Below are 26,024 nucleotides of genomic sequence, written 5' to 3' on the forward strand. Positions count from 1 at the left end.
TTCTTTGTCATGGAAGACTCAATGAACACCACTTGTCTCTACCATTTCTAAATAGACCTGATCATAATGGTTGAAAAAGTATCCCTTTTTTTATATAGAAGTACATGATCGGTGCCTTTCTGTGTTAATCTGAATATAATTTTGACCCGTAACTAATATACTGACCTCTGAATCATAACCTCTGCTTTTCTTGTTTGCATTCATAGCCAGGCTGGCATTTTCCAGAACTCCACCAGTCTTATCCAGAATTGCTCCAAATATTCCCAACAATTCATCAAGGGTTCTGTTGGCTTGGTTGAGGTCATTCCACAGTCTCAAAGTGTTGTTTAAATAAGTCTTCGCTTGGCTCAGGGAAGACATAGCAAGCTCCTGTTCTTTGACAAGTGTCTCATTTGTAGTAGTGAAGTTTAGTTCTGTCAATATTTCTTCAGCTCTTTCCAAAAGACGTGTCTGGTTTGCTTTGTCTGACTTGAGGGTTGCTGCTATTTCCTTTGCAAAGTTAACAATGTCTGAAATGGAAGAAACCGTAGTAAGTCCACTAGCTACCGTTTGTCCAGCATCACCGTTATATAAGTCCCGATATCCACACACAAATTCACCAGACGTATCTACAGCATTTTCTCTTTGGTGATGATTTAATCAACTTTCATAACCTTTTCTATTGATTTTGAATTGCACTAATTGACCACCGTCAGGCGGGATTTGACTGTACTATTAAATTATTTTACCTCGCGTTCTGTTGACAGCATCTCTAATTTCTTTCTCTAAAGCTAAAGCTTCCTCTTTAGTATATGTGGCATTTGACAAAGTCTTTGTTGCTTTCACTGCTACTTCCTTGACCTTGTTTTCAACTTCCTCAGTTGTTGTCTCATAGCGCTGTGATCTGTCCATAAGACTTTCTTGGACAGCATCAGATTCTAAGGATAAAACACTCTAATGTTCAGACGGACACTTTTACATTCACCGCTCAAGCTTCACTGTGAACACCCATGCAGAATAGATTAAGGTGAGCTGTCTCGTGATAAACGTGACAGGGCTATTAGCAGCTGTTAACGTGTTTTGTGGCGATCTTCACTTCATAGTACTATGTTCTTGTCTTTAAAAAAAAGATCTGTTTAAAGAAAGGTGAAGTTTGGTGGGAAATTTTTTCAAACATTGTTATTGTCATGCTGGTCACACAGTCTACCATCTATTTCCTCTGCCTCCCTTTTGCGTAATTTCTTGATGAGTGAAAAAGTCATGTAAGAACATACCAATGGTTACAAAACTAAAGCTGACAAAAGAAAGGGGAAACACTTGTTTACCATTTACAGAGGAGATTCCCACAATCTGCGACACCACTTCCATAGTTTCATTATATTGGTTTGTTGGTGGAATCAGACTGAGAAATGACAAAAACATATTGTCAGGTAAACAATCTTTCACTCTTGACAAGAATAAAAATAGAGCAGTATGCAGTACCTCTGAAGAGTTTCATTGATATCTGAGAATCTTCCCTGTGCAATAATTCCTGCTGAGCCCTGTTGTACTAACTTCAGAGCCAGGGTAAGGTTGCGATCCAAGGCAGTGGCTGTCTTCAAAAGACGGCCCACACACTCGCCGCAGTATTCACAGCCCTCAGGTGTGAGGATGTAGTTTGGAGGGCAGATGGTACAATTTCCTCCTTCCTTACAACATTGCCCTGTGTTGACGTCACAGAAACCATAGAGGTTTTCGGAGCCCTGGCCTTTTTCACAATTGCAGGCTGAAAAAGAAATTATTTTGCATTATTATGCATCATTAAGGTGATAAACAAGGAAAGAAAGGAAAATGGAGTGAGTAAAACCAATGTAATATGGTCATGTCACAAGCGCAGCACAAAAAATGTATGAAGTACAGCAGGAACCAAGTTAAGCCCGGTTTCCATGAAACAGTCTGCAGTGGTCCAGGGCAGTCTAAAAACAAAGGGAAGCTGTCCACGTTGGATGTGATCAGATGATTCCAGTTTACACAGACTAATGTTCTGCTCATGAAATAACAAACTCCTAGTTTATTTTGGTGCCAAGCATATATCTCCGATGAATTGCAGAAAGGTGGCCGATAGTGTCCCAGATCATATGGAAACAAGGTTTTAAATATCCCTCCCTGTCAATTTATTTTTTATTTGCTCATAACTTTGAATAATAGCAAGTTGTTCCTAAAAGTGACGCTTACAACTGATTACATCTGCCACTTTGATGTAAACGTCTTATTGTAGAGTCGTATATCCCTAAGAGGAAGTTACAAGGTACATGTGTAGTAGTGACACGTCTAGCAACTTTTAAGTCTCTGTTCAGAACGCTAGTGAAACCTTTTTGGCAGTACTTTCACAAAGTAATATCCGATTTTCAGCATTTTAAAAATGCAATTTGGAAATTTTGTTGAATTTCTACTTTGGCCACTTCTGTTACGAAAGATTGATTTGGAAAGACCAGCATCACATCAAGTTGGAAATTCAATCTGAATCATTTAAACAAATTGCTAAGTAGAGAACAAATTGATTTGTTACTTAGTACTGTACTTACGCGTACAACCATCATCGGAGTAGTTAAAGTAGCCTGCTTTACACCTGTCACATCTCCTTCCAGTTACACCCTCAGGACACTGGCACTGGCCTGTTTTAACATCACATGCCTCTGACAAGGAGGCTGGTGAACAGTCACAGTCTTCACAGCCGAGACAGCTGTCAAAGTTCCACGTGTTTGGCTAGACAAAGAAATCAGAATGCTTTTCAAGGTTCCAAGAATCAACGCTCTTCAGTTTCCAAGAAAACGATATTAAGAATTTCATTTCGCTTCCCTAATTTTAATTTTAATGAACACTACTACTTGAATGTGGTAATGTTTCTGGCATTTTCCTCTAGAATATATTAGAGCTCTGTTCATAGTTTCCAATTGCTACTGATCATTTCAAAATATTTTAAGCAATTTGCTGCCTTGAGCATCTATAAATAGGTCCATGCTGTGCTCTAACCTTGTCGTTTTTGTACTTTTGATTTGTCATCAAGTGTTAAAACAACATATATGCACTGAAAATGCACTAAATATTACAATTAATAGTAAGAAGGATAACCCAGCTATCCAGCATGAGATTACAATATTATGTGAATAATCAATCTTCACTCAAGCCGAAAAACCTTTCCAGTATTCCTGTGAACAAATTGGCACCAACTAGAGGCTTGGGTTGACAAACTATCCCAAGAGGAGCAGTACTCTTCTGCTAAAATATTGTTCTTTAGAGTTCATTAAGGAGGTGGGGCGGGGTGGGGGGGGGGGGGGGGATGGTCACCAAATGAAGTATGGTGTACCTTGAGAAGCACCCACACAACTGTGTATTACTTACCTTGCAGCTATCACAGTGATCTCCAATGACATTGGGTTTACACTGGCAAAACCCAGAAGTGTGGTTACAAACTGCCGTGACAGTGCCACAGTCACTGCATGCACACCTTGCACAGTTCTTGGCAACAACTGCATCGCCATAGTAACCAGTCAGACAGCGGTCACAGTCATCACCTGTAGCAGCATTGGAGCACTTGAGACACTGTCCTGTTAGGGTGTCACAGCTTCCGTTTACACTAGAGTCAAGATTTCCACTGCATGTACACCTCTTGCAATAGTCTCCGGGTTGAGTTGGGTCACCATAGAAACCATCAGCGCATCTCTCACAAGTACGTCCAGTATAGCCCTCCCTACAGCTGCACAGAAGCTGATTGAGAGGATCAAGAGAGCAGGAAGAGGCAAAACTATTGGAGGTGGTTCCCAAGGGGCATTCACAAATACTGCAATCCTTAGGAGACCCTCTAGTGGCATCACCAAAGAAACCAGGTTCACACACCTCACAGTTCCGACCTAAAAAATGTAGAAAGGAATATTCCCATGTACCAAAAGGTAAGTTAAACTAATTCACTAAATTAATGACTGCTACATTGTCTGGGCTACTTCAAAACAAAATCTCTGTCAGTCTCCATCCCTGACACAAACCAAAAATCCTGTGAAAAAGATCCTATCCACAATAATTTTCCGCAGGTATACGATAATCACGCAGGGAGGGCTAAAAGAAAACCTTAAAATTCAAGTTTGTCATTTGTACAAGCAGCTCTCACATTTTGTATGCCCAGGGCCTAAGCTTGCAGACACCAATAGTTGGGACAGAAATCCACCTAACGCTGTTTTTTTTAATTCTGGTCTGTCTCCTCGTCTTCCCAATGCTGCATATCACAGTTAACTCACCAAATCTTGAACACCAACATTGGGAGGGTAAAAAGACAGTAATGTCCCAACAATTCTGACTGAGACTGTAGTTTAGAACTTTGCATCTCTTTTAACTGCTGTAAATACACTGTCTTTAAAAAAGGAAAAGTCACAAAACCAGGACGTTTTCTCGACTTTTTCTCAGCCATAAATTGAATCTGTCTGCCGTTTTGAGCCTTTCTACTGACCAAAATGACAGATTTCCTTACCCTTTCAAATGCTTCAATTAGTAAAATACCTACCCTTTCATATACCAAAAGCCTTACCAGTCGTGTTATGTTGGCAAGAAATGCACTCTCCTGTTTCATCATGGCATTCAGAGGAATGACCAAAGCAGTTACAAGGAATACATGAACTATTGTCAGCACCTCTGGTATAACCCTTTCCACATAGCTGAAAACAGAAAGCAGGCATCAAAATTATTCATTCAGTAACTTTTGACAACCCTCTCTATTGAATGACAAGTGTACACAAGTGTCTTCAAGTCCTTAATTCTTATCAACTGTTCTGTTCCCATTTTTGTTTGTTTTTTTTTAATAGTAGGATTTTCCTTGGCAGTAAAAAAATAGTCTCAACTATGCAGTCATTCTTAGCACTTCGTACAGCATGAAAAGGCGCTATGAATGGCAGCTTATGAGTAAACAACAAAAATGAACTTATAATTTCCAATATGACAGGAAAATTTATTACTTAGACTCCAACCTCTAGTTTCCTCCCCCTCCTCATAAAATGTCCTTCTTCCTCCTAAGATGCCCCCTCCAAAAAGGATCCCTGTTAACAAGCCTCTACTAAGTTTCCCAAGTCAGTGTTCCAGCCAGAGTGTCCCATTGCGTGAATCCCGCAAAAGATCTAGAGATGGCCCCCACCAAAAGCGTTCAAGGGCCATTATGGCCCTTTCCTTTTTTAATTGGATGGGCTAAAAATGGTCTCTGTTACTTCAACTACAATAATTTTCCAATTAAACAGAATTTTTAATCTAAAGAACAACGACTCCGTACCTTTGTACACAATGTGAGAATCAGTCGATGAATCTTCTTGAGTTTACCTGATTTACCATGAGTGGTCTGCAGACCACTGAGCCTCGACTTGGCTTCTGTAATATCGCAGAAGCTCATGGGTATCCATTATGGCGTTTTGAAACAGGATAAACCTGACAACGCATCTTCAAGGTCTATCAAAAGTTTTTTCTCAGTAAGTAACGAAAAAGTGGATGGAGGCGAAGCAGTTCAAAATAAGCGCAGGGAAGCAGATCTTGACGGTCAAGTGGAAAATGAGTTGAAAAAAATTACTTACTATTTTTATTGCATACATTCTGATCGTACTGTTTCCTTTATTACCGAAGATTTCCTCTATTGTGTATAAAAAGGGATACTCCATGTCACCTTCAAATAAACTGCCATTTTCATTTCCTTAACTTTCCAAATGTTTCTTCTCTTTTGGAATTAGAGACTTATTGACGAGATCAAGAAAAACTAACTACGAGAGAACGACTGGAGAACTGACAATTTGACAAACGATAGACGACTGTTTAACTGTGACAATAGACCGATCGAAACGTACCAATTACTGATTACGACTCTTCATAGCCAATAACATCATGGCTTAACTGACAGACGACCAATAACAGCGCGACATAATTGACCAATCAGATCAATAACCAGAGTATAATACCATCAACTGACGTGATACAACTCTCTTTGACTCTGAAGATGAATACTGCACAGGTTGTCGAAACGTCAGTCACTGTCAACAACAACAGTCCTATTCAGGACTACGTTCATCCCGGACGATCAAACTCAACCTACTTTTGGGAGATATTGGTACATTGGCCCTTTCTTGAAATGTCTGGCCCCCAAAAATGGGTTGTAGGGGCCACTTTGGCCCTCAAGCAGAATTTTCTGGCTGGAACACTGCCAAGTTACCCTTGATTTCAGCTCCCCCACCAAATAAGTCCCTCTCCTAGTAAGCTTCCCAGTCTTCTAAATCATCCACCCTCTGATAGGTCCCCGTGCCAGAAACACTGGGAAAAAATCCCTCAAGGGGCTTAGTAAGGCGAGTAAACAGAGATAAAGAGAGAGATGCTGCCTACACCTCCTTAGCCTGCATAGCAAGCATTTCCATTTGGTTTCGAAGCAAAGAAAGACTGAGGAACAAGATTTTCGGTTTGGGCTGGCAAGAAGGAACAAGAGCACAAAAAAGGAAATAGGGGGGAGAGGGAAGGGGATGGGAAGGAAGAAAACCTTACCTTTCTTGCCACCCTCTTCCCACTCTTTTACTTATGCCATTTTTTGCGCAGTCTTTGACTCTTGTTCCTTGTTCTTTGCTCCAAAACTGTACAGAAATGTTACTCAGGCTAACACCTCCTAAGAGAAAATTACTTCTACTTTAAGAACTAACCTCACAAGATGATCCAGTGGCTCTTTCTGGGCAGTTACATATTTCAACACTCCTGGCCCTTGCCACTCCCTCTACAGGTTCATCAGCAGCCACATTCATGACAACATCATTAAGTGTCGCTTCTGCAACCTCTGTGCTGTATGTTGCCCTCAGTTTAAGGGATTTTATATCCAGTAGCACTGACATAAAATCATCTCGAGTAACATTTGATCCACTTGCATCTTCCCATAAATTCTATGAGACACAAACATTGTTCAATTACTCAAGGACAGTAAGGGTATGTTCTATAAAATACCAAAAGTAATGATCAGAGATAAACTGAACAAAGGGCAAAAAACTTAACATAAAAAGTGGTGCCACTGAGCTCTTTCTTTATCTCACTGAATGGAATTAGGGAAGGTTAATCTCAAGCTGTGGTAAGCACGTGGCTTAAATTAATGAGTTTATGAGTTATAATTCTTTTCGGCATGAGTCAATTTACCTTCTCTTTTTGTTAAGTACCTTTGCTTAATCATCATCACAACTTAACAGTTATGCATGAATATACTTGACTACATGAACTTAGTGGCCACCTGGAAAATATGGAGCAAAAGTGTTTGCATGGTACACTGCTTAGTGTATGCATCAATGTTCACTTGCCCATTGGTATTAAAGCAAACTTTAGACTGACTAACACTAAGCTAACTCACCTCCAGAAACTGTGCTTCAATGGATGAGGTTACTCCTGGTGAAAGTTCCAGCTGTTTCTTGTACTGAAGAACTTTTTTATTTTTACCCTAAAATGGCACAATCCCAAAAATCAAGTAAAGAGTGCATTTCCATTTTTTTACAGGTAGCCTGTTAAAACTGGTTGATCAAAATTGTGTTGGCTCTCATACACATTGTTATGTGAGCTGCAAGTTCCTTCCATAGAATGTAAGTAAAGAGAAGCTAATCAAGATCATAGCTAGATACCTCAATCACGATGTCAGGTTTAGTTGTGAGTACAGGAAGGCTGCTTCCTTGAGGTATTTCATATCCTAGGGTGTACGTAAGTTTTCCACCATACGAAGTTATCTGAAAATAGGCAGGTGACACTTCATCATCTTTACCATCACCATCATCATTAACAACATTATTACTTCCATCATAGTTACAACAACATCATATACATTGTTGTCATAATCATCACCACTATTATCCTCATGAACCTTGTGCACTGTTGTTACCATCAACATCACCATCATCACTACTATAATCAACACCCTGACTGAAAATATGGTGTTGACACACGGAGAGTGAGAAGCTTATTGGAAGGGTTCCCACTGTATGCCTTCCAGAGTTGGACAGGGTGACTCCTAGGTCAGCTATTGCCATAAGCGTGTTTTCAACTAGAGAAACCATCTTTTGCAGAAGTCAAGATGGCTTCTCAGCTGCTGACAAACCTACATTTTTCATTAGACCCATGGCAAATATAACATTAAACATCAGTTTAGTTGCAAATTTTAGTAATACTAATAAACAAGAATGTAAGTTAAAATAAAAGCTAAAAGAAGATAATTGCAGTTAAAGAGGCAACTTATGGAACTGTGAAAAGAAAGGCTCGCTGGGATTCAAACTCTGACCTCTGCAAATACCATTACAGCGCTCTAACCAATTGAGCTTTAGCAAGCCAACGAGGAGCTGGTCATCAAACTGGTTCGTAATATACTTGATGAAGTGATGAATATATGAATTTCAGGCATTAAAACCGCAGAGTGAAAAAATAGATGTAAACCAGATCATCACAGTTTAAGACTGACATAACGAAGTTAAGGTCATCGTCAATCTGCTAACCTTCTTGCCCAAGTAATCTTTAGGTGCCACCCAGTAGACTGGTTTACCCTTATCATTCCTTTGACTGCTTATAGAGGCATACAGATTGGTGTTTCCAAGTTTCTGCACTGATGCTGGAGTGTTCTCTAAAGTCCAATCAGACATGTTGACCACTTTTGACCTGTAGAAATAACACAATCACATTTTAAAAAAGAGTATCAGTAGACTTTATTCCATATCATATTGAAGAGAGACTGGTTTCTTTGACAGCTAGCCATAACTATGCTCTTATACACCTTGTAATGAGGTGGTTAATGACATCTGAATCAGGCTGCAGAAGTTAAAACCAATGACCTGCCATAGAGAAATTATTAACCTGAAGGAAACTCAAAACACTGAGTGCTGACCAGTTAATTTAATGACTTGAAAAGTTCAAGAAACCTCTTTTCAACTAGATCCTTTTGCCAGTTGTCGTATGAGGGGGTTTACAAGGTGTGTTATGGGTAATGTTGAATGCTTAACTTTTCTTTGGGTCCCTGTGCAAGTTTTAGTATGTGAAGGCCTTTGTTTTGATCACTGTTATACCATGAATAACATTAAGAGCTGAAGTTGATTTTCCTCTCTTACCAGAACTTGTTACTACTAAAGCAAGTGTCCGAGAGACCATTACACCAGCACTCTGTACAGCCATTTGGGTTGTTCGCATCAAGATTGAAATATCCTGCTGCACATTTATCACACCGCTGTCCAACCACCCCAGGCTGAAATGAACCATACATAAACATTACTCAAGTTGAATACAGGGTCAAAACTTTTTATGAGTTCTAAGTAATGGCATATATAGCACCAATGTTTGCCAAACATTTGGTTAACATTTGACCACGATTAATCACATCTGTTAATTATTTTCCTAAACTTTTGCCTTACCTTACAGAAACACTGCCCAGTAACACCATCACAGATTCTTTCATCAACTCCCCTTGCATCACACAAGTCACATTTTTGACACAAAGGGTAGTTGTAATAACCTTTTGCGCACTTATTACACTGTCGACCAGTGTGCGATGGTTTACATTTACACTGGCCCGTCTTTGCATCACAGGTTAATTGGCCATCAGCTACACCAAATCGTTCACACTCACAATCCTGACAACCAAGGATTGGGTCGTAGCCATAGGTTCCCTGCAAACAAGACTCACAGTTTGGACCTACTGTGTTCTTAGGGCAGTCGCAAGCTCCAGTGACTTCATTACAGAAGACACAGCGGCATTCTGAAATCGATATTAAAAATCACAATTACTACTTAGAGATGTAAACAAGTCATTAGCATGACATGGATTGTGAGTGAATCACACTTATCTTTAGAATAAAAACTTGCTAAACCCATTAAACCCAGAATTTTCAATTTTAAAGCAATTTTGATGGTCTAATACACGTAATGGACTACAGTATGTGTCCTCTCCATATATGATTGGTAAGCTTGGATGTCTGCAAACAAGGGTGCCATGGGCTGACGTTATGGGTCTGTTAATGTGCTTACTATAACCCAACCAACTCGCGACATGTATGTAACGTGCCCATGATAGCAGAGGTAGACGTAGACCACAACACGAGGGAAACATATTATTCTACTCATTTCGAAAAGAAACTGTAGTGTGTGTGTTTTTTTACATCCCTTTTACATAATTATGCTGCAGATGATAAAATGTGGTAAGTGAAACTTACTTCTGCAGTTTGGAAAGCCATAGTATCCTGTCTTGCATCTGCTGCAAATTCTACCAATCACATTAGGCCGACATAAACACTGTCCACCAAACTTATTACAGTCATTGTTATAAGCTCCTCTGGGATGACAGCCACAGGGGAAGCTGCCATTGTTAAAGCTTGTAGTGAGTGAGAATACAGAGTCTTTGCAAAACTGTGGATCGGAGGACTTGATGAAGTAATTATCTTTACTGCAGGTGTCCAGGAATTCTTGAGTTAAAGGAACTGGGGCATCCTGTTGCAGTTCTTCAGTGAATGAATTTTCTGGGATGAGCAGCACATAATCCTGAAAAAAAAGGTACGCACAAGTCACATTGTGTACACTGTGAGGGCACAAGAAGTTAACTGACTTTCTTTAACTATTCGAGCAGGTAACCTTATCACAAAAGAAAGAACAAACAATAGAGTTCTCTGGGGGCTTTATTTTTGGATTGTAAATGTATTGTTTCTTTGCTCTACATAATCTGTGACTTAATATCTACAGAAGGAACCAAGTAAATTATAGCCCTAAAACACTGAACACAAGACCTTCTTTTTTTTGAACTCCAGAACTTCTTTTTCATTTTTTGGTGTGATTTAGGTGTGAATGCATCCATATTAAGGAGCAAGAAAGCATTAATTTACTAAAACAAAACAACAGTCCCTTGTCAGAAGTGCTTTCCTCGCTTAAAAGAGAAAAGATCAACAAAATCTTACAATCCATGTTGATGCGTTTGCAGGAATGTTAAACTCCAAGCCAACAGATGTGCGTCCAATGTCAAAGATATTTTCTGAATTTATGTCCCTGATGACTGATCTGCAGCCTGATGCATGAGGACAGTAATGGAACTTGACAGTCCCATCTAATGCACGGTCACTGGTGATAGACACTTTGGCATCAAAGGAAGAATGCTTGGGCTGGTAGTAATGCACAATTGCTGCATACTTTCTTGGGCGGGGTACAGTTCCTGACACAGCAAACACTTCCTGTAAACAGTACACCACCACATTACTTCAAATCATCAAGATGATACTAAGAATTATTTACTAAATGGGTGGGGAAGGGGGGGGGCAGAAAAAAGCCCACAATGTCAGATAACCTTCACCTTTTGATGGTGAAAGGGAGAATTTGACATCAGATTCTCACTTCGTGCATCCCTTCAGTGTTAATATGGCAATAGAAGAGTCTGTACCAGTTGAATAGTAATACATTGTGTGCAATTATCTATTTGCGAATAAGCAATGTAATGTTATGTTATGCTTTCACTGTAATAAGAGACCAATGTTAGAGCTGGGGTAAACACCAACACTTAGTTTGCAAAACCTTAACTTGCAGAACCACACATCAACATTTCCCAGATGTGTGAATGATGATACACTCAAGTTTTTAAATGCAAATGATGAATAATAAAAAATTATTATTAAGGACAATTTGGCCGCTGCTTTTCTGGGTTTACAAAATGGTGTTTTTGCTTAAAATCTATGGGTGAACAGGGCTGCCACTAAGGGCTGCAGACTGGGGATTTCCTCCAGCTACCATGGGCATGACCTCAAATAGAACCCCCAAAAGTAACCAGCTGTTCAGTTTCCCGTCTACTAATTGCATACACCTGGCAACTTGAAATCTTAGCGACAGCCCTGGTAACAAGTAACTTGTGAAAGCGAAATTTCGAAATTTTGTCGGATTTGACTTAAGCCTCTTCTTGAAGTGAAAGGGTTAAGCTATAGCTAACTCAAGTAGCATAGCTCGGTACTCACTGGTCCTTCCAGATACTGTAGTTTTGTGGCTGGATCCTGTTTGTTTGGTGGCTGCTGTTCACTAGGATCATCACCGTCAACTTCAATTTTAACAGCTCCCTTGGGAACTGGATATGAGGTCGCAATACACACTCCTCCTTTGGTGGTACAAAGAATGTTTGGCGCAATAAAATCTAGTGTCCACATGTCCAGTGGTATGGCTGTGATGGAGTCCTATGATAGATATAATCACAGATTCACTTTACATGAAAAAAAAGGCCATATAGTGGGTTCATGTTTGGCATGCACCCTGCATACAACTACTAGGATCAGCAATGTAAAGAGCATCTACTGTAAAATAAAGAAAGATGTCACAAGCATGGGATCAGTTTCGTCCTTTGCATAGGCTTCATGCGCTTTGGAAAAATGGCATATGTACTTATTGCAGCAGAGCCTGAACGCAAGTGCTTTAATGTTCAGTCACATCACAAAATACATACCACAGAAATAGGCCTAGGTGAATCAGATCTTGACAATAATGTTACAACCATTCTCTGTATTTTCGAAACATCAAAAACTTTAACAGCACCAGCCTGGTCCACTGCTACTTGACGGCAGCCAAATCGGAAGTTGCAGCTTTGAAGGTTAAAAAACCCACTTTGAGTTCCTCCACGATATCTCAAGTAAACACTAATGCGTCCCTTGTCCTCTGCTGGATGGAAGTACTGGAGGACAAGGACATATTTTCCAGTCTTGGGAATGGAAAGGTCAGCTGTCACACGATTCTGTTGTTACAAAATCAAACATAATAAGTATTACAAAGCAGGTTTTAAAGAGAGAATTAATATTCATTGACTACACAGTCAACTGTAGGATAGAAACTGTTGAGGCCAGCACAGAAAAGTTCCACATTAGAGAGGTGTGCGACTTATAGAGTCAAAGAAAATCACTGAAGAACAGCAGGGATCAACTCTAAGTGTCTGTCTGAGGGAGGTGCCTGCCTTATAGAGAGTCAAAGAAAATGACTGATGAGGGGCATGGAACAACTCTAGGTGTCCATTTTAGGGAGGTGTCCACCTTATACACTGCTTATAACAAGTCAAAGAAAATGACTGATGAGGGGCATGGAACAACTCTAGGTGTCCATTTTAGGGAGGAGTCCACCGTATACACTGCTTATAACAAGTTAAAGAAAATGACTGATGAGGGGCATGGAACAACTCTAGGTGTCCATTTTAGGGAGGTGTCCACCTTATACACTGCTTATAACAAGTCAAAGAAAATGACTAATGAGGGGCATGGAACAACTCTAGGTGTCCATTTTAGGGAGGAGTCCACCGTATACACTTCTTATAACAAGTCAAAGAAAGTGACTGATGAGGGGCATGGAACAACTCTAGGTGTCCATTTTAGGGAGGTGTCTACCTTATACACTGCTTATAACAAGTCAAAGAAAATGACTGATGAGGGGCATGGAACAACTCTAGGTGTCCATTTTAGGGAGGTGTCCACCTTATACACTGCTTATAACAAGTCAAAGAAAGTGACTGAAGACCAGCAGGGACCAACTCTAGGTGTCCATCTGAGGGAGGTGTCTGCCTTACAGAGATTCAAAGAAAATGAATGATGAGGGGCAGGGACCAACTCTACATGTCCATTTTAGGGGGGTGTCTATCTAACAGGGGTCTGCATCATGGGGGATTTGCATGACTTTAAAACAAGTGTATGCACACTTTCAGACTTAGGTAGTGATGCTTGAAAGTGTAAGTTTTTTTAGTGACTTCAAAGGGTATAAAAGAGAAATTTGAAAACCCCACACATAATGGAATCTTGACTGAGTTTTAATGGTAATGTGTTATACTTGACCTGATTGCTATCCAACAGCGCCATGGCACTGAAATCAAGCTGCTGAAGAACAGATTCATTCTTAAACAACTGGGTGTCTTCACGGCCAGTTTGTCTCTTGATTATATAGCCAGTTTCCAGCTCTGTAGTGAACAGTCCAGGCTTATTTGTGCTCAGGAAGGAGAACTGGTTACATAAACTGTCATATCCATTCACTTGACAAGGTTTAGTGACTTTCTCTTCCAGCAGGTATGCTTCATAATATTCTCGAGGCAAAGTAACTACATAATCCTGTGAATAAATTTATGATAATATATAAATACTTGACAAACAAATAAACAACCCCTTAATGTGCTCTTGAGGGCTAATGCAAAAAAATAGTTCACAAACAACACAATGCTTAATTCAAAAATCCCAATTCAATTGGCAAGAGACACACACAGTTGGCTATTAGCAAGAGTGGAAAAGAAGTTGAACTCAGGAGTAGCAAGAAACAAATCCTGCGACAATATATCTGGGGTGATGGCAAATGCCCCACCCTGAGGACAAGAAAAGATGAAAATCGTAAGCTCATAAGGTATGCCTGAGATTGACTGAGACATTTAACATGTTGTAAGCTGCTTTTTAATAAAGCCAACATATTGCCAGTGATAAGTATACACCTTTGAATGCAGCATTACAATCATTAAATATTAATAAAAATGGACAATAATGTCCATAATATTTTGATTATTTTAACTTATATATAGACCAGAATCAGAATCAGTGGATAAACATCAGAAGTTTTGCTCACCAAAAGAACACTCGCAGGAGGCAGCACCAACACCAAATCCCACTGTCCTTTTGTCAACATAAACTGTGTTGGGCTGTCAGCTTCTCCAACAGTCTGACGTGCTGGTCCAGCAGGGGTGACTGGAAATGTGACTTTACTGCTTTGCTTGCTTCCTACCCCTCCCTTTGGAGTAAACATAACCTCACCTGTCACTGGTGAACTCTCATTCAGTACGTAGCGGAAGAGAGTGTGGTAGCGACCTGTCTTGGGAATATCCACTGTTACCTTCAGCACCCTCTATTAAGTAACATGACAGATGTCAGTATGCTTAAAACGACAAGAACAGAGCCTCGCCGACAAACAATCTAACCCTTTATATTAAGTTCAACTTTTTTCCTGACAATATGATCCACACATTATAAAGAGATAACGTTATGACAATAAATAAAATGATCACTCAAGGGAAAATACTTTGATCTTTGTCAACTTCTCTCAACTAATAAGGAAGTGTATGAAGAACAGTCTAGTAGAGCATCTAAGAGGCATTATGAGCAAAACATGATCAAAAATAAACCATATGACAAATGATTATTTCAGGAAGACAGGAATCAATCATCTAAAACAAATTTACAACACATTTAAGTGACTAACTGATCTTTGGCTTTCCCTGCATCTCTACAGTTGTGTTTTAGCTAAAATCTTTAATAACTAGAGCCCCTTTAAGTAACAGTGACAGTAACAGTATTATAAGCAGAAATTGTCAAACGAGCCCTTCATACACTGTACCTGGATATCAGACATGGCAGCATAACCACGCCATGAATAACCAGGGAATACACTCTCATCAAAGCCAAATCTGACAGGCTGTCCATCACTGTTCATCATAATGTCAGGTGACAACACATCTGAACCTTGTTTGCTTGGAACTGTAGTTCCATCCTCCATCTCTGATTTGATTTGAAGTAAAGTTGGATAATAATGCTGAGGGGCTGGGCTACAATAGACACAAACAAACTGACTGTAAGAAACTTAACAAATGTAACTAAAAAAGAGGGAGACAATGTGAAAAAGGTATAAGGCAAAAAGTTGTTGTAAAAGGTGATAACCTCAAAGATGTTAAAATTTTTATTCATTGTCATTTACTGAACATTCATTTTGTGCATTTGACCCACAGATCATGGTCAGAATTCTTTGTTCTTAGGGTGACAGAAGTTACACTCAAAGCTAGCTCTTGTAGGTGGACACCCTTGGGACACAAAAAAGGTGTCCGTAACTAGGGCTGGCCCCTTACGAGAATGTAAAAATACAGAATTTGTATGGGAGTTTGGAGAAATAGCATTTTGTGAAGGTGGCCGTAAGAGGAGCTTTCTGCTTACGAGAGTGTTGGTTAGGAGAGCTTCCACTGTATGTTGTTGCTTTTCAGTATAGTCTTATTATAAACTAAATCACTAATTAGCACGTAAGAAACTCAGCTCTGTAAATAGGATTACAGCAGTAAGCCTTATACATGTACTTTGAAACTGAAACAACTCACACAAAGGATTACTGCCTTCATTTATTTGCTCTCACTAAGAACTAAACAGAGACAGTCAATATCAAGCATTTTCTTAAGGAAATCATACAAAGTTGAAATTCAACATGTAGATACTCAGTACAGACCTGCTGCAGTCCCTTCCAACAACATTAGGGCGACATGAGCACTGTCCCGAATTGGAATCACAATACTGATCATAGGCTCCACCCACATCACAGCCACACCCTAAGCATAACATCAGTAGTACAAGGGTCAGTAATAGTCATCTGTGCCCTGGCCTGACATAAATTCAAGGGTCTATTCACATAAGGGCGGGGCGAGGGTGCGTTTTGGGCAGTGGAGAGAGGTGTGGCTAAGTGGTACATATAGTCTATGTAAAAGAAACAAGACCATACTCCCACTGTGTGAGCTACTGATTTCATGTGCGATTACATCCTCCTCAAAAAGTTAACTCTTGCTTTGCATGACACAATTAACATTGAGTAGGTAACAATTCTCTATACCTGTGCATCCAAATACTTTTCTCCCTGCCAGACCATAAAATCCCACTTTACACCTGGTACATCGTCTGCCAGTCACATACAGTTTGCATGGACACTGCCCTGTGGTCTTGTCGCAAGTTCTTAGCCCACCTATCACACCATCTAAGTTGCAATCACAGTTTTTGCATCCCATTGGGTTACTGCTCTGCAGAGCATAGTAGCCATCTTTACACTCGGAGCAAATCAAACCCTGTACATTGTCCTTGCAGTCACACTGACCCTAATGATAATATAACCATCACTAAGTAAGTACATGTAACTTTATTAACCAGGGTAGCCCTTTAATACATAATTATAATGGTAACCCTCTATCCCTCGACCAACCACACTTGATGAGATTTTATTAACCAGAAGACAGGTCATTGGTATCACCAATACTCCTCCTTAACTCTAACATAATCATTCTTTTGCTCCCAATGAAGTGGGGACATCTCTAAGACAGACACTAGCCCTTATTAATTAATCCCAAGGGTGACTAACATCAATTTTCTTCTAACAATATCAGTACCTACAAAAATTATAATAAAAGTTGTAATAGAAATAATGGTGATGAGAATTAATAAAAATTGTAAATGAACAGCATAGGGAGAATGCGTTGGTCATCTATGAAATTTTCTTGACTCATTCTTTAATATTTTTACTTTGTTGTATAGAGATCAGTCTAGAGAATTAAAAATTTTAAACATAAATGTGGCTATTGGGGCCTTAAGCATTAAAGATGTGCCCAACACTTTTGTCTTAGAGAGAGTTGATTTCAAGGAAAGAGCAATGATACAAAAATTTAAGTGTAGCTGCAAATATATTTTTTTAAATTTTTGTTGCTGAATGAAAATTAAAGAAGTGATCAAAGAATATATCCCATTTCAGAGAATATTAAGATGAGGCAGTGATATAAACTCACCGTATTAGAAGAGGAGCAATCACCCAGTGGACGATCCGGGAGGGGTTTAATTCCAGCGGGGTTGCACTCGCAAGCCCGACAATTAGGAAAGCCATAATACCCACTGCGGCAGAGATTACAGTTTTGGCCCCGGAAGCTTCCTTTGCAAAGACACTGGCCTGTCCTAGGATTACAGAACTGATGCTGGGATCCAAAAGGATCACATGAACAGTTCACACATTGGGGATAGCTGTAGTAGCCTGCTCGACATCTGTCGCACCTCACACCCTCATAGTTGACTCGGCATTGGCATACACCAAACCGGGAACAATTACGAGACACAGACCCTTGCTCAGAGCAGCCACAATCTGATGATTAAAAACCAGAACAGGATACCTAACATTACATAATACAACAACTAAACATTTTTTTTCAGGTAATTCAAAAAGAAGATCTCAAGATTTTAACAGTTTAACTATGCAGACCACTGATGACCTTAAACCTTTTAAGTCCGATACAGGTATGTGTCATTTGCATCAAATTCTTCCTTGTAATATCAAATTGCTTTAACAAGGTTGGTGTGAATAATTAAGGACATGATCACACAAGCTGAATCTAATTGATTCTTCAACTGCAAATTCTCCTCACTAGCTAGTTCTATAGAAAATGTTTAAGCACACAAATTAATGTGAATTTGATTCGTTTCATTGGGTTTAAAGGGTTAAAACGTTGTTGGCTTTACACTTACCAACACAGCTAGGAAATCTATGATATCCTTCATTGCAAACATCACAGCGTGGACCTGCGAAATTCTTCATGCAGATGCATTCACCAGTGTTTGGATCACAGATATCTCTAGCTGTACCTTCAGCATCACAGTTACAAACTGAACAACAAAAGTAACACACAAAAAAGATCAGAGGAAGTTGTTGTGCATCCACAGTTACTAGACTAAGAGGAGACTGCTTATGAAAGCTGGCAAAAATCAAAGATGAAAAGAATGGTGTTGCAGGTTATGTTAGGAGCTCCCTTGCTGTGCACAATCTTTTAAGTTTTGGGTTTACACATTGTGAGCCAGTCAGTGAGTTAGTTCTAAATGATAAGAATGCTATTCACGGCTGTACACAGTGCGTCCAAAAAAGCAAATAATAACTGATCATAATGAAATTTGTCAGGCCTCATATATATTGCACTTAACAACCACATTGCTAAATGGAGGTATGGTGCCTGGAGTATCCAGGGGCCTCCACCTTTTGGCAATCCATCCCCAGGGTTGTTGGAAAGTTTTGAAGTAGACGGCTGAGTTGTCAAAGTAAGTGGCCGGTCCAGGGATATTATATTTAAATGTGATCCATAAAAAATGCCAAGCAGAGTAGCCAGCCGATACTAAACAATTAGGCGGGGATTTTCGCCAGCAGCCAACTACTTTTGACAACCCTGCATCCCTTAGATTGAATAACACACCCAAGGCTGGCACAACAACCCAGCCACGATCCCCACAAAAACAAAAAAACAGGCACATGTCACAATATCAGTGGAAAGAAAACAAATGAGGGGGGGCGGGTAAGTGGCTGAAAGAAACTGTGTGGAACAAATCAATGCATGAAGTAAACTCAAGATACGACCAAATTATGTGAACAGTGTTGCAGACTAACTACTGGGAATACAGGCCACTCACGGGCCACTAGCACTGAAGGTGCTCTTTGCTGTTAACTGCTGTTAGCATTTTTAAATTATGCATGTTATAAACTAAGGGGTGTCTAAAAGAATTAAACTGTGGCACTGTGCTGGAGCAATTCAAGTTAGCATTCACTCTGACAAAGGACAAGAACTTGAAATGTGAAAACTCACATGCAAGCAAGTACATGTACCTACCATTACATTCAGGAAAGCTGTAAAATCCCTTACTACACTGAGTGCATTGTCGGGAAGTGTACATTTGACGACAGTTGCACTGGCCAGTAGTCACATCACAGGTGTCTGGTGATATTGATCCAACCCTATCACAGTTACACCCTACAACAATGCAGATGTCACTGACATTAAACATAGTACAGTAATAAGCAAAGACAGGTACAATCAGCTGAGTTGTGTGCACCAGCTTTCAAGAAGAGAAAAAAGTATTGGGTGAGGGGGCAGATAGCAGAACCAAAAAAGTTCCTTCATTTTTCTAACTCTTATAACCACAGAAATGTTGAGACTGCTGCTACAGAAGTTTCATAATCAGGATTGGCGAATTTTACCAATTTGTGAAGCCCTGTAAACCTATTTCAAACCTGATCACTACAAGTGCACTGTAAACGCAAAGACCTTTCAGAGCCTCCAAACCGATCATTTTTTTTGGAAAAAACTACCTCAATCCATTATAATGGAATTTTATTGCCAAAGAAGTACAAAAAAACTATTTTCACTGTACTCTTTCTAACAGATTACTGTAGTTTAAATTTTATTCTAACTTAATCTCTGTTTGTTATGCACTCCATAACAGTGGACAAAGATTGCATGTCCAAGTAATAACTCACTTCTGCAGTTAGGGAATCCATAATATCCTGTGTCACACTGATCACACTTAGCACCTGTATAACCAGGTTTACATGGACACTGATCTCCAGTTGGTCCACAGACACGTCCACTTGTACCAAGTGGATGACAGTCACATGCTGCAAAAAATTATACCACCACAATAAAGTCAACTCTCTTTCTAGATGGACACCTTTGGGACTGATACTAAGGGCCCATCTAAAGAGACATCTGTCTTATAGAGAGTTAAATATAGGGCACAAAGAAAGGCACAGACCAACTTTATGCACAAAATAAACTAACGAAAAACTCACTAAATTCTAAGTACATTTGTCAGGCGTACTAAGAAAAAAAATTAGAAAGAGGTGCCTAGAACACGCAGCATATAGTTAAAAAGGTGTCCAATAAAAGAGAGTTGACCATATACACTTTTAGAAAGAAAACTTTGTCTTCCACTTCATGACCATGATAACCCAGAGTGCTGTTTCGTTTAAATGCTGTCCTATGCACACATATAATTATTTACTTCTTTTGAAAAGAACAAAAGGCAAATTTCCTTTAGAAGATCACCTTGCCTGCACTGGGAACATAAAACATACATAGGCTGTAAGAGGTCTGCTGAAGTGCTGTACTGGTCAAAGCGACATGATTTTTTGCAATTTTGCCTGGATTGTTTGACTGAATCGTACTCACATGGTTACTAAAGGGTGAGTAATTGGCAACTGAGGTGTGAACACAAGAGGATTTGTGGCCGTGCTCAATTTGTAGTATTTTCTGTCCTGCATGTTGTCTTTTGTTTTTTAAAGAGAAAAATTGCTTTTGGATGCTGCTCACTCATTATAAATATAATTATAATTCTCTCCAAAGCAAGGATCTTCTGTCAACTTACGTTTGCAGTTGGGGAAGCCATAATATCCCGCATTACACTGGTTACACTGTGATCCACTATAGTTCTCTAAGCACTCACAGTTGCCTTCACCATCAAAGCAGCGGCCAGTGGAAAATCTTAAGTCACAAACACAAGCTGCAGAGCCAGGTACAGTGCACAAAATCATACATGTTGTTACCATAATATTATTAACATTAATAAATGCATTATGGACGAGCCATCAGCTCTTGGGGATGATGCATAAAGTACAAGTGGTCAAATCTAAAGGTCACAATTGGGGCCATGAGACAAGGGAAATTGAGAATCAACCTAGGTTAAAAAAATTTTAACCTGAATTTAATTTTGACCTGTAACATATATATTAAAATATATCTCTAACTCTTGTTTAAATGGGCTATTATTATGGAACAATACATAGGATAAGATTATGTCATATCCTTAGAGGACTTTGTGAATCTGGCCCCAGGTGAGGTTTTTAATTTAATTTACATTTGCTAATTTCTCGCCTGTGTATAGATTACTGGTGCACTTTCTCCAACATTTGCCAGCTGAAAAAATTAAATGTCATAAAGCTCAACCTGAAATAGCTTGTACCTTGACAGACATCAGGTGACGTCTTGGGCACCCCAGTAGGACGATAATAGCCTGGTTTACACCTCTCACAGTTATTTCCATATGTATTGTGTTGACAATTGCGACAAACTCCACCACCCTCCAAGTTTCCATTGATATCCAAACTGCCTTTTTGCTGGGCAACCTGTTCACTATAATAACATTCTGTTGCATGGTTGTGGCAGTTGCAGGCTGAAAACATCAAAAATAAAACTTAGAGTTAGTATGTATCACAGTCTGAACATTGTACTTGCATTAAGCAGGCAAGATGAAGCAAATCTTGTGTTCTGATTGGCTACCTGAGCTGACAAGATCTTGCCCACTCCAGACTTCCCACTTGGTCCCACAAAAAAAAAGTTCTCTTTTTCGCCATGTGAATAATTCCTTTATTGACCAAGCTTGTTGGGTAGAAGATAGCTGGATATTGGTCTCATTACATGAAACATTTTGACATACTGTGCATACATGTATTTATTTGATTCTATAGATGTAAATGTACAACAATAATATTAAAGTAGTGACTGGAATAAAGCTCCAAGTGGCTTCTCAGATGATCTCCTAGTTCTACTTCAAATTTGTGCTTCATCAGCCTGTGAATCAAAGGGAGAATTTGACTTAGATGAGAAGTCACTGGAGGCCTTTATTCCACACACAAACCTTCAATTTTCACTCGCTGGCTTATTAATACTCACGTTCACACTCATTATCATTATCCGGTGTAGCTGGTCGCCAAGGTTTCTGTACAAAGCCTGGACAGCATGTTTCACATTTGATGCCACATGTTGCATGTTTACACTTGCACACTAACTGTGTGATATCTTGCCGATCTGATTGAACACATTCATCAGCATGACCATTACACATGCATATTCCTCCTACTGAAATATCTTTGATGGAGTAGAAATACTGCAAAAACAAGCAGAAGATCAACAGCATTATTATGCAGACAGTATAAAACATCATATGTTGTTCCTTCACATCTGATTGTGGTAACTAAGTTTCAGACCTATTTTCCCCCAATTACCAGTTTAATAGTAATTGTTACAGCCCATCATACTCAATTAGGTAGAGTCATAAAGAAACCTGTAAGACTGGGCCTATGAATAATTTTGGATCATTACCCGTTTCTGGGAAACTGCCCACCTACCCCTCTCCTAAGCCAACATTTTGCCCTAAGTGAGAAGTAAGTGTTAGTGTTGGCCTAGGTGAGGGGTAGGTGGGCAATTTCCCAGAAACATATAATTTCCCTACCCTACTCTAGTACATACACGTTGTAGTTAATTTTTCATCTCAGGTAATTTTTATTTTTCCATTGTTTTTGGCTATGGTAATGTATGCTAATGAATTTGAAACAAAGGAAAAATAAAAATTAACTAAAATAAAAAATTAGCGGCAACACATATTTTAGTGTAATGAGATTCTGTTGTTCGCGGGTAGTTGCTCTAAGACTGAAAGTTGTACATTAGCATTCCTGGGCTGTACATCCAGTTGTAAATTGATGTATAAGAACCTTGTCAAGCAGATTACAGTTGTATCAAAGCCTGTCCTTCTTCACTTTCTTAACAATAACAAATCCTATCACATAATTGAATTCCATCACTATATTACTCAGCAGTGCAAGAGGTATCCTTACCAAAATCATCACTTTTGTTTGATTTACTGCCTTGTTCTCACTTAGTGAGCACAGCTAATATACCAGGGTTGTCAAAAGTAACTGGCTGCCGGCGAAAATCGTCGCCTACTTGGTTAGTATCGGCCGGCTACTTTGCTTGGCATTTCTTTACAGATGGCATTTTTTAAGTAAAATATCCCTGGCCCGGCCGTTTACTTTAACAACTCAGCTGTCTACTTCAAAACTTTCTGACAACTCTGATATACTGTAGTCACAAAAGTCTACGAGACCTGACAAACCTCAAGCCTCTTTTCTAAGGGCAAAAGGCATCCGACCCAAAGGACCAATGCTGGGTTGGTTCCATTAGACTCCAAGCTGAAATCACTTATGTCTTAGACCGATGCAAAAACAACAAACAGGCTGATCACACTGAAGTCGGACATCACTTACTTAGTCCAACTAGATCAAAGTGCTGTGTTGACTGGCTCAGAGTTGACTATGTTCCTCTCTTGATCGGATGATGAAAAACAAAGTTTCTCTTACATGTCAAAAATATGCTTGTGTGCAACATACAGGGGTTTGTAAATCTTGGATGAACCTGCAGGGTTTGCAAATATGCCAAATTTGGTGTATTTTACACCAAAATGTTTAAGATGACTCCACTGAGGTCACGGAAAGAGTCACTAGTTGACTCCAGAAATTTTTGTTTTTTTCCTTACCTTCTTCTAAACAAGTACAATCTACATTAAACCGTTACCTACCAGAGTCAAATACACCCAGCAACCAGCAACCTTTCTCAATGACCACGATTCATTTGTTCTTGGCAACTCAAATGACCAGACTTTTGGTGATTTCATTTGTCTGAGGATGTCAGCCCCAAATAAATTATATCCCCCAATATCCCTTTGACAGATAACGGTCATTCTGTAAAAGAGGGTTTCATTGCAGAATTAACAAGGGTATTTATAGTCTTCTCACCCGTCTGGTTACAGTGGGATCTTCGCGAGCCAATGGCAGCAGATCTGCCAACAGAGTCTTCACTTTTAACAATCTCAATCTTATGTGTGTAGCACGTGTCCAGTCCTATGATCAAACATACATGCATTTTATTCACATTAAATAAACCAAAAGACATAAATAATGTACTAGAACAGCTTGTCTCTGTAAAGATTCAGCTTTTTCCTGAATCTATGCATTCAGTAAATAATAATACTGTTTCATTAAAGCAGAATGAGAAAACTGTGTTACACAGTTTAACAAAATTCAGCCATTAAGAAATCATACCAAAACTGAGTGAAATGTAAAATAACCACTTAAAATAGTGAAGGGACATTTAACTGAGCTCTTTAGGATATACCAGAGGTGACTATGATTACATTTCACACAGTCAATAATCTTCTGTTAGAAATGAAGAAAGTCCGATGAGAGCTATGTCATTAAAATTCATCTTGGTTACCAGGAATCCTGATTTTCCCAAATATTTTTTAACCCAGTCATCCCAAGGCCAGATTAAGAAAAACTTAACTGTATGAAGTTTGACGCAACCTTTTTTTGCAAGTATTTGACGTTATAAACAAAACTAAAGGATTACGGCGTCTTTGTGAGTGCTACTCATGTATCTCTCATTTCAGTCCTGGTGACGTACATGTGTATGCATCAAGCCTCACCTGCAGAGCTTTACTGTAAGAAAAGTTGGCAGCACCAGGTCTTCCATTTACCAAGGAAATGTGAATCTGAAATAAATACAGTAATAATCATTAGTTATTCTTGTTACAGTGCACAAACAACAACAGTGCGATATGGATTACTTTGTAAATGGTCCAAACCGTTAAATCATTGGTCATGTCAAATGTAAATATAAGTTGGATAATGATCATCAGAGTGAGCACTGTGTAGGGCCATGAGTGACAATGACTTGTCAACCTGTATTTATAAGGGTTTCTTGACTTTAATTTGTTAACCCTCTTATTCCTATTAGTGGCCAAAGAAAAAGTACACACAAACAATTCAAATTTCTTTTGGCAAAATCCTAAGAAATAAATACAGGGTTCATACAGATTTTTGGAACCAAAATTCAAGACTTTTTCCAGACTTTTTCCAAAAAAAATATTTTTTTTTTCTAGACTCAAGGTTGTTAAGAACTCTATTGATCACCTATTTTTTAATGCGGGAACAAAGCTTTTTTCATGGTGTGCTGCAAACATATGGACAAGATTGAATAAGATTTGACAAAAGTGAAAAAAAATTCACTTATAAAGCTTTTGTTGTAGCTTTGAATAAAAACTCAATTTTCGTAGACTTCATCTCTATTTTCCAGACTTTTTCCAGGTCTAGAAAATTGCTGGACAAATTTCAAGACTTTTTCAAGAATTCAAGACTCTGTATAAACCCTGCAAAAGAGGTTTCATTTAAATGGTAACACCAAAGGGTTCCATCCATAGATTCAAAAATTATATGTAGATTGACAAATAATCTTGCCAATATATAATGTAGACTAGGATTGAGTGATTTTAAGGCATGATGACCTCAGCTTGTCAAAACATCTGTCACTGTAAGCACCAGTCCTGTTCTCAACTGTGCTCTCCCAAATAACGATATCCAACCATTTACATATGAGTGCCTTACAAAAGAACAGCTATAAAACAGGCTATCAGAGCTATCACAAAAAATACCAACTAGTAGTTTTGGGAATCCCAGAATTGGAAGAATTCGGACAGTCTTGAGGCATGAAATTTCAATTGTCAAAAAGACCTTCTTTATTGAAGAGACTGTGTATTTAGCAAAAGCATTAATTGAGGACACTAATAGCTTAGTAGCAATAATAATTAATAATAGTAAAAATAAAAATAATAAATAGTTGTAATAAAAGTATTTTA

At 39.0% G+C, this 26,024-nt stretch overlaps 1 protein-coding gene across 1 annotated transcript in view; it reads right to left on the bottom strand.

Annotated features, from left to right (window-relative positions):
- LOC140951832 (laminin subunit alpha-like) overlaps positions 1-26,024 on the bottom strand; it is an 86,688-nt gene that overhangs the window by 57,309 nt on the left and 3,355 nt on the right. Inside the window, exons 3-33 of the mRNA XM_073401184.1 lie at positions 24,816-24,881; positions 24,127-24,231; positions 22,229-22,442; positions 21,519-21,728; positions 20,925-21,059; positions 20,038-20,175; positions 19,391-19,531; positions 18,264-18,401; positions 17,537-17,883; positions 16,597-16,855; positions 16,219-16,318; positions 15,346-15,553; positions 14,581-14,856; positions 13,809-14,078; positions 12,443-12,727; positions 11,964-12,176; positions 10,923-11,192; positions 10,188-10,512; positions 9,390-9,733; positions 9,090-9,223; positions 8,484-8,643; positions 7,623-7,724; positions 7,358-7,444; positions 6,669-6,902; positions 4,538-4,664; positions 3,361-3,869; positions 2,544-2,724; positions 1,462-1,744; positions 1,305-1,381; positions 729-917; positions 166-509 (exon numbers count right to left, since the gene is read on the bottom strand). Of these exons, the coding sequence (XP_073257285.1) occupies positions 166-509; positions 729-917; positions 1,305-1,381; positions 1,462-1,744; positions 2,544-2,724; positions 3,361-3,869; positions 4,538-4,664; positions 6,669-6,902; positions 7,358-7,444; positions 7,623-7,724; positions 8,484-8,643; positions 9,090-9,223; positions 9,390-9,733; positions 10,188-10,512; positions 10,923-11,192; positions 11,964-12,176; positions 12,443-12,727; positions 13,809-14,078; positions 14,581-14,856; positions 15,346-15,553; positions 16,219-16,318; positions 16,597-16,855; positions 17,537-17,883; positions 18,264-18,401; positions 19,391-19,531; positions 20,038-20,175; positions 20,925-21,059; positions 21,519-21,728; positions 22,229-22,442; positions 24,127-24,231; positions 24,816-24,881 (6,471 nt within the window). The remainder of the gene's footprint in view (positions 1-165; positions 510-728; positions 918-1,304; positions 1,382-1,461; positions 1,745-2,543; positions 2,725-3,360; positions 3,870-4,537; positions 4,665-6,668; positions 6,903-7,357; positions 7,445-7,622; positions 7,725-8,483; positions 8,644-9,089; positions 9,224-9,389; positions 9,734-10,187; positions 10,513-10,922; positions 11,193-11,963; positions 12,177-12,442; positions 12,728-13,808; positions 14,079-14,580; positions 14,857-15,345; positions 15,554-16,218; positions 16,319-16,596; positions 16,856-17,536; positions 17,884-18,263; positions 18,402-19,390; positions 19,532-20,037; positions 20,176-20,924; positions 21,060-21,518; positions 21,729-22,228; positions 22,443-24,126; positions 24,232-24,815; positions 24,882-26,024) is intronic.

The sequence above is a fragment of the Porites lutea genome, chromosome 11 (assembly GCF_958299795.1).
Source record: "Porites lutea chromosome 11, jaPorLute2.1, whole genome shotgun sequence".
NCBI lineage: Eukaryota > Metazoa > Cnidaria > Anthozoa > Scleractinia > Poritidae > Porites > Porites lutea.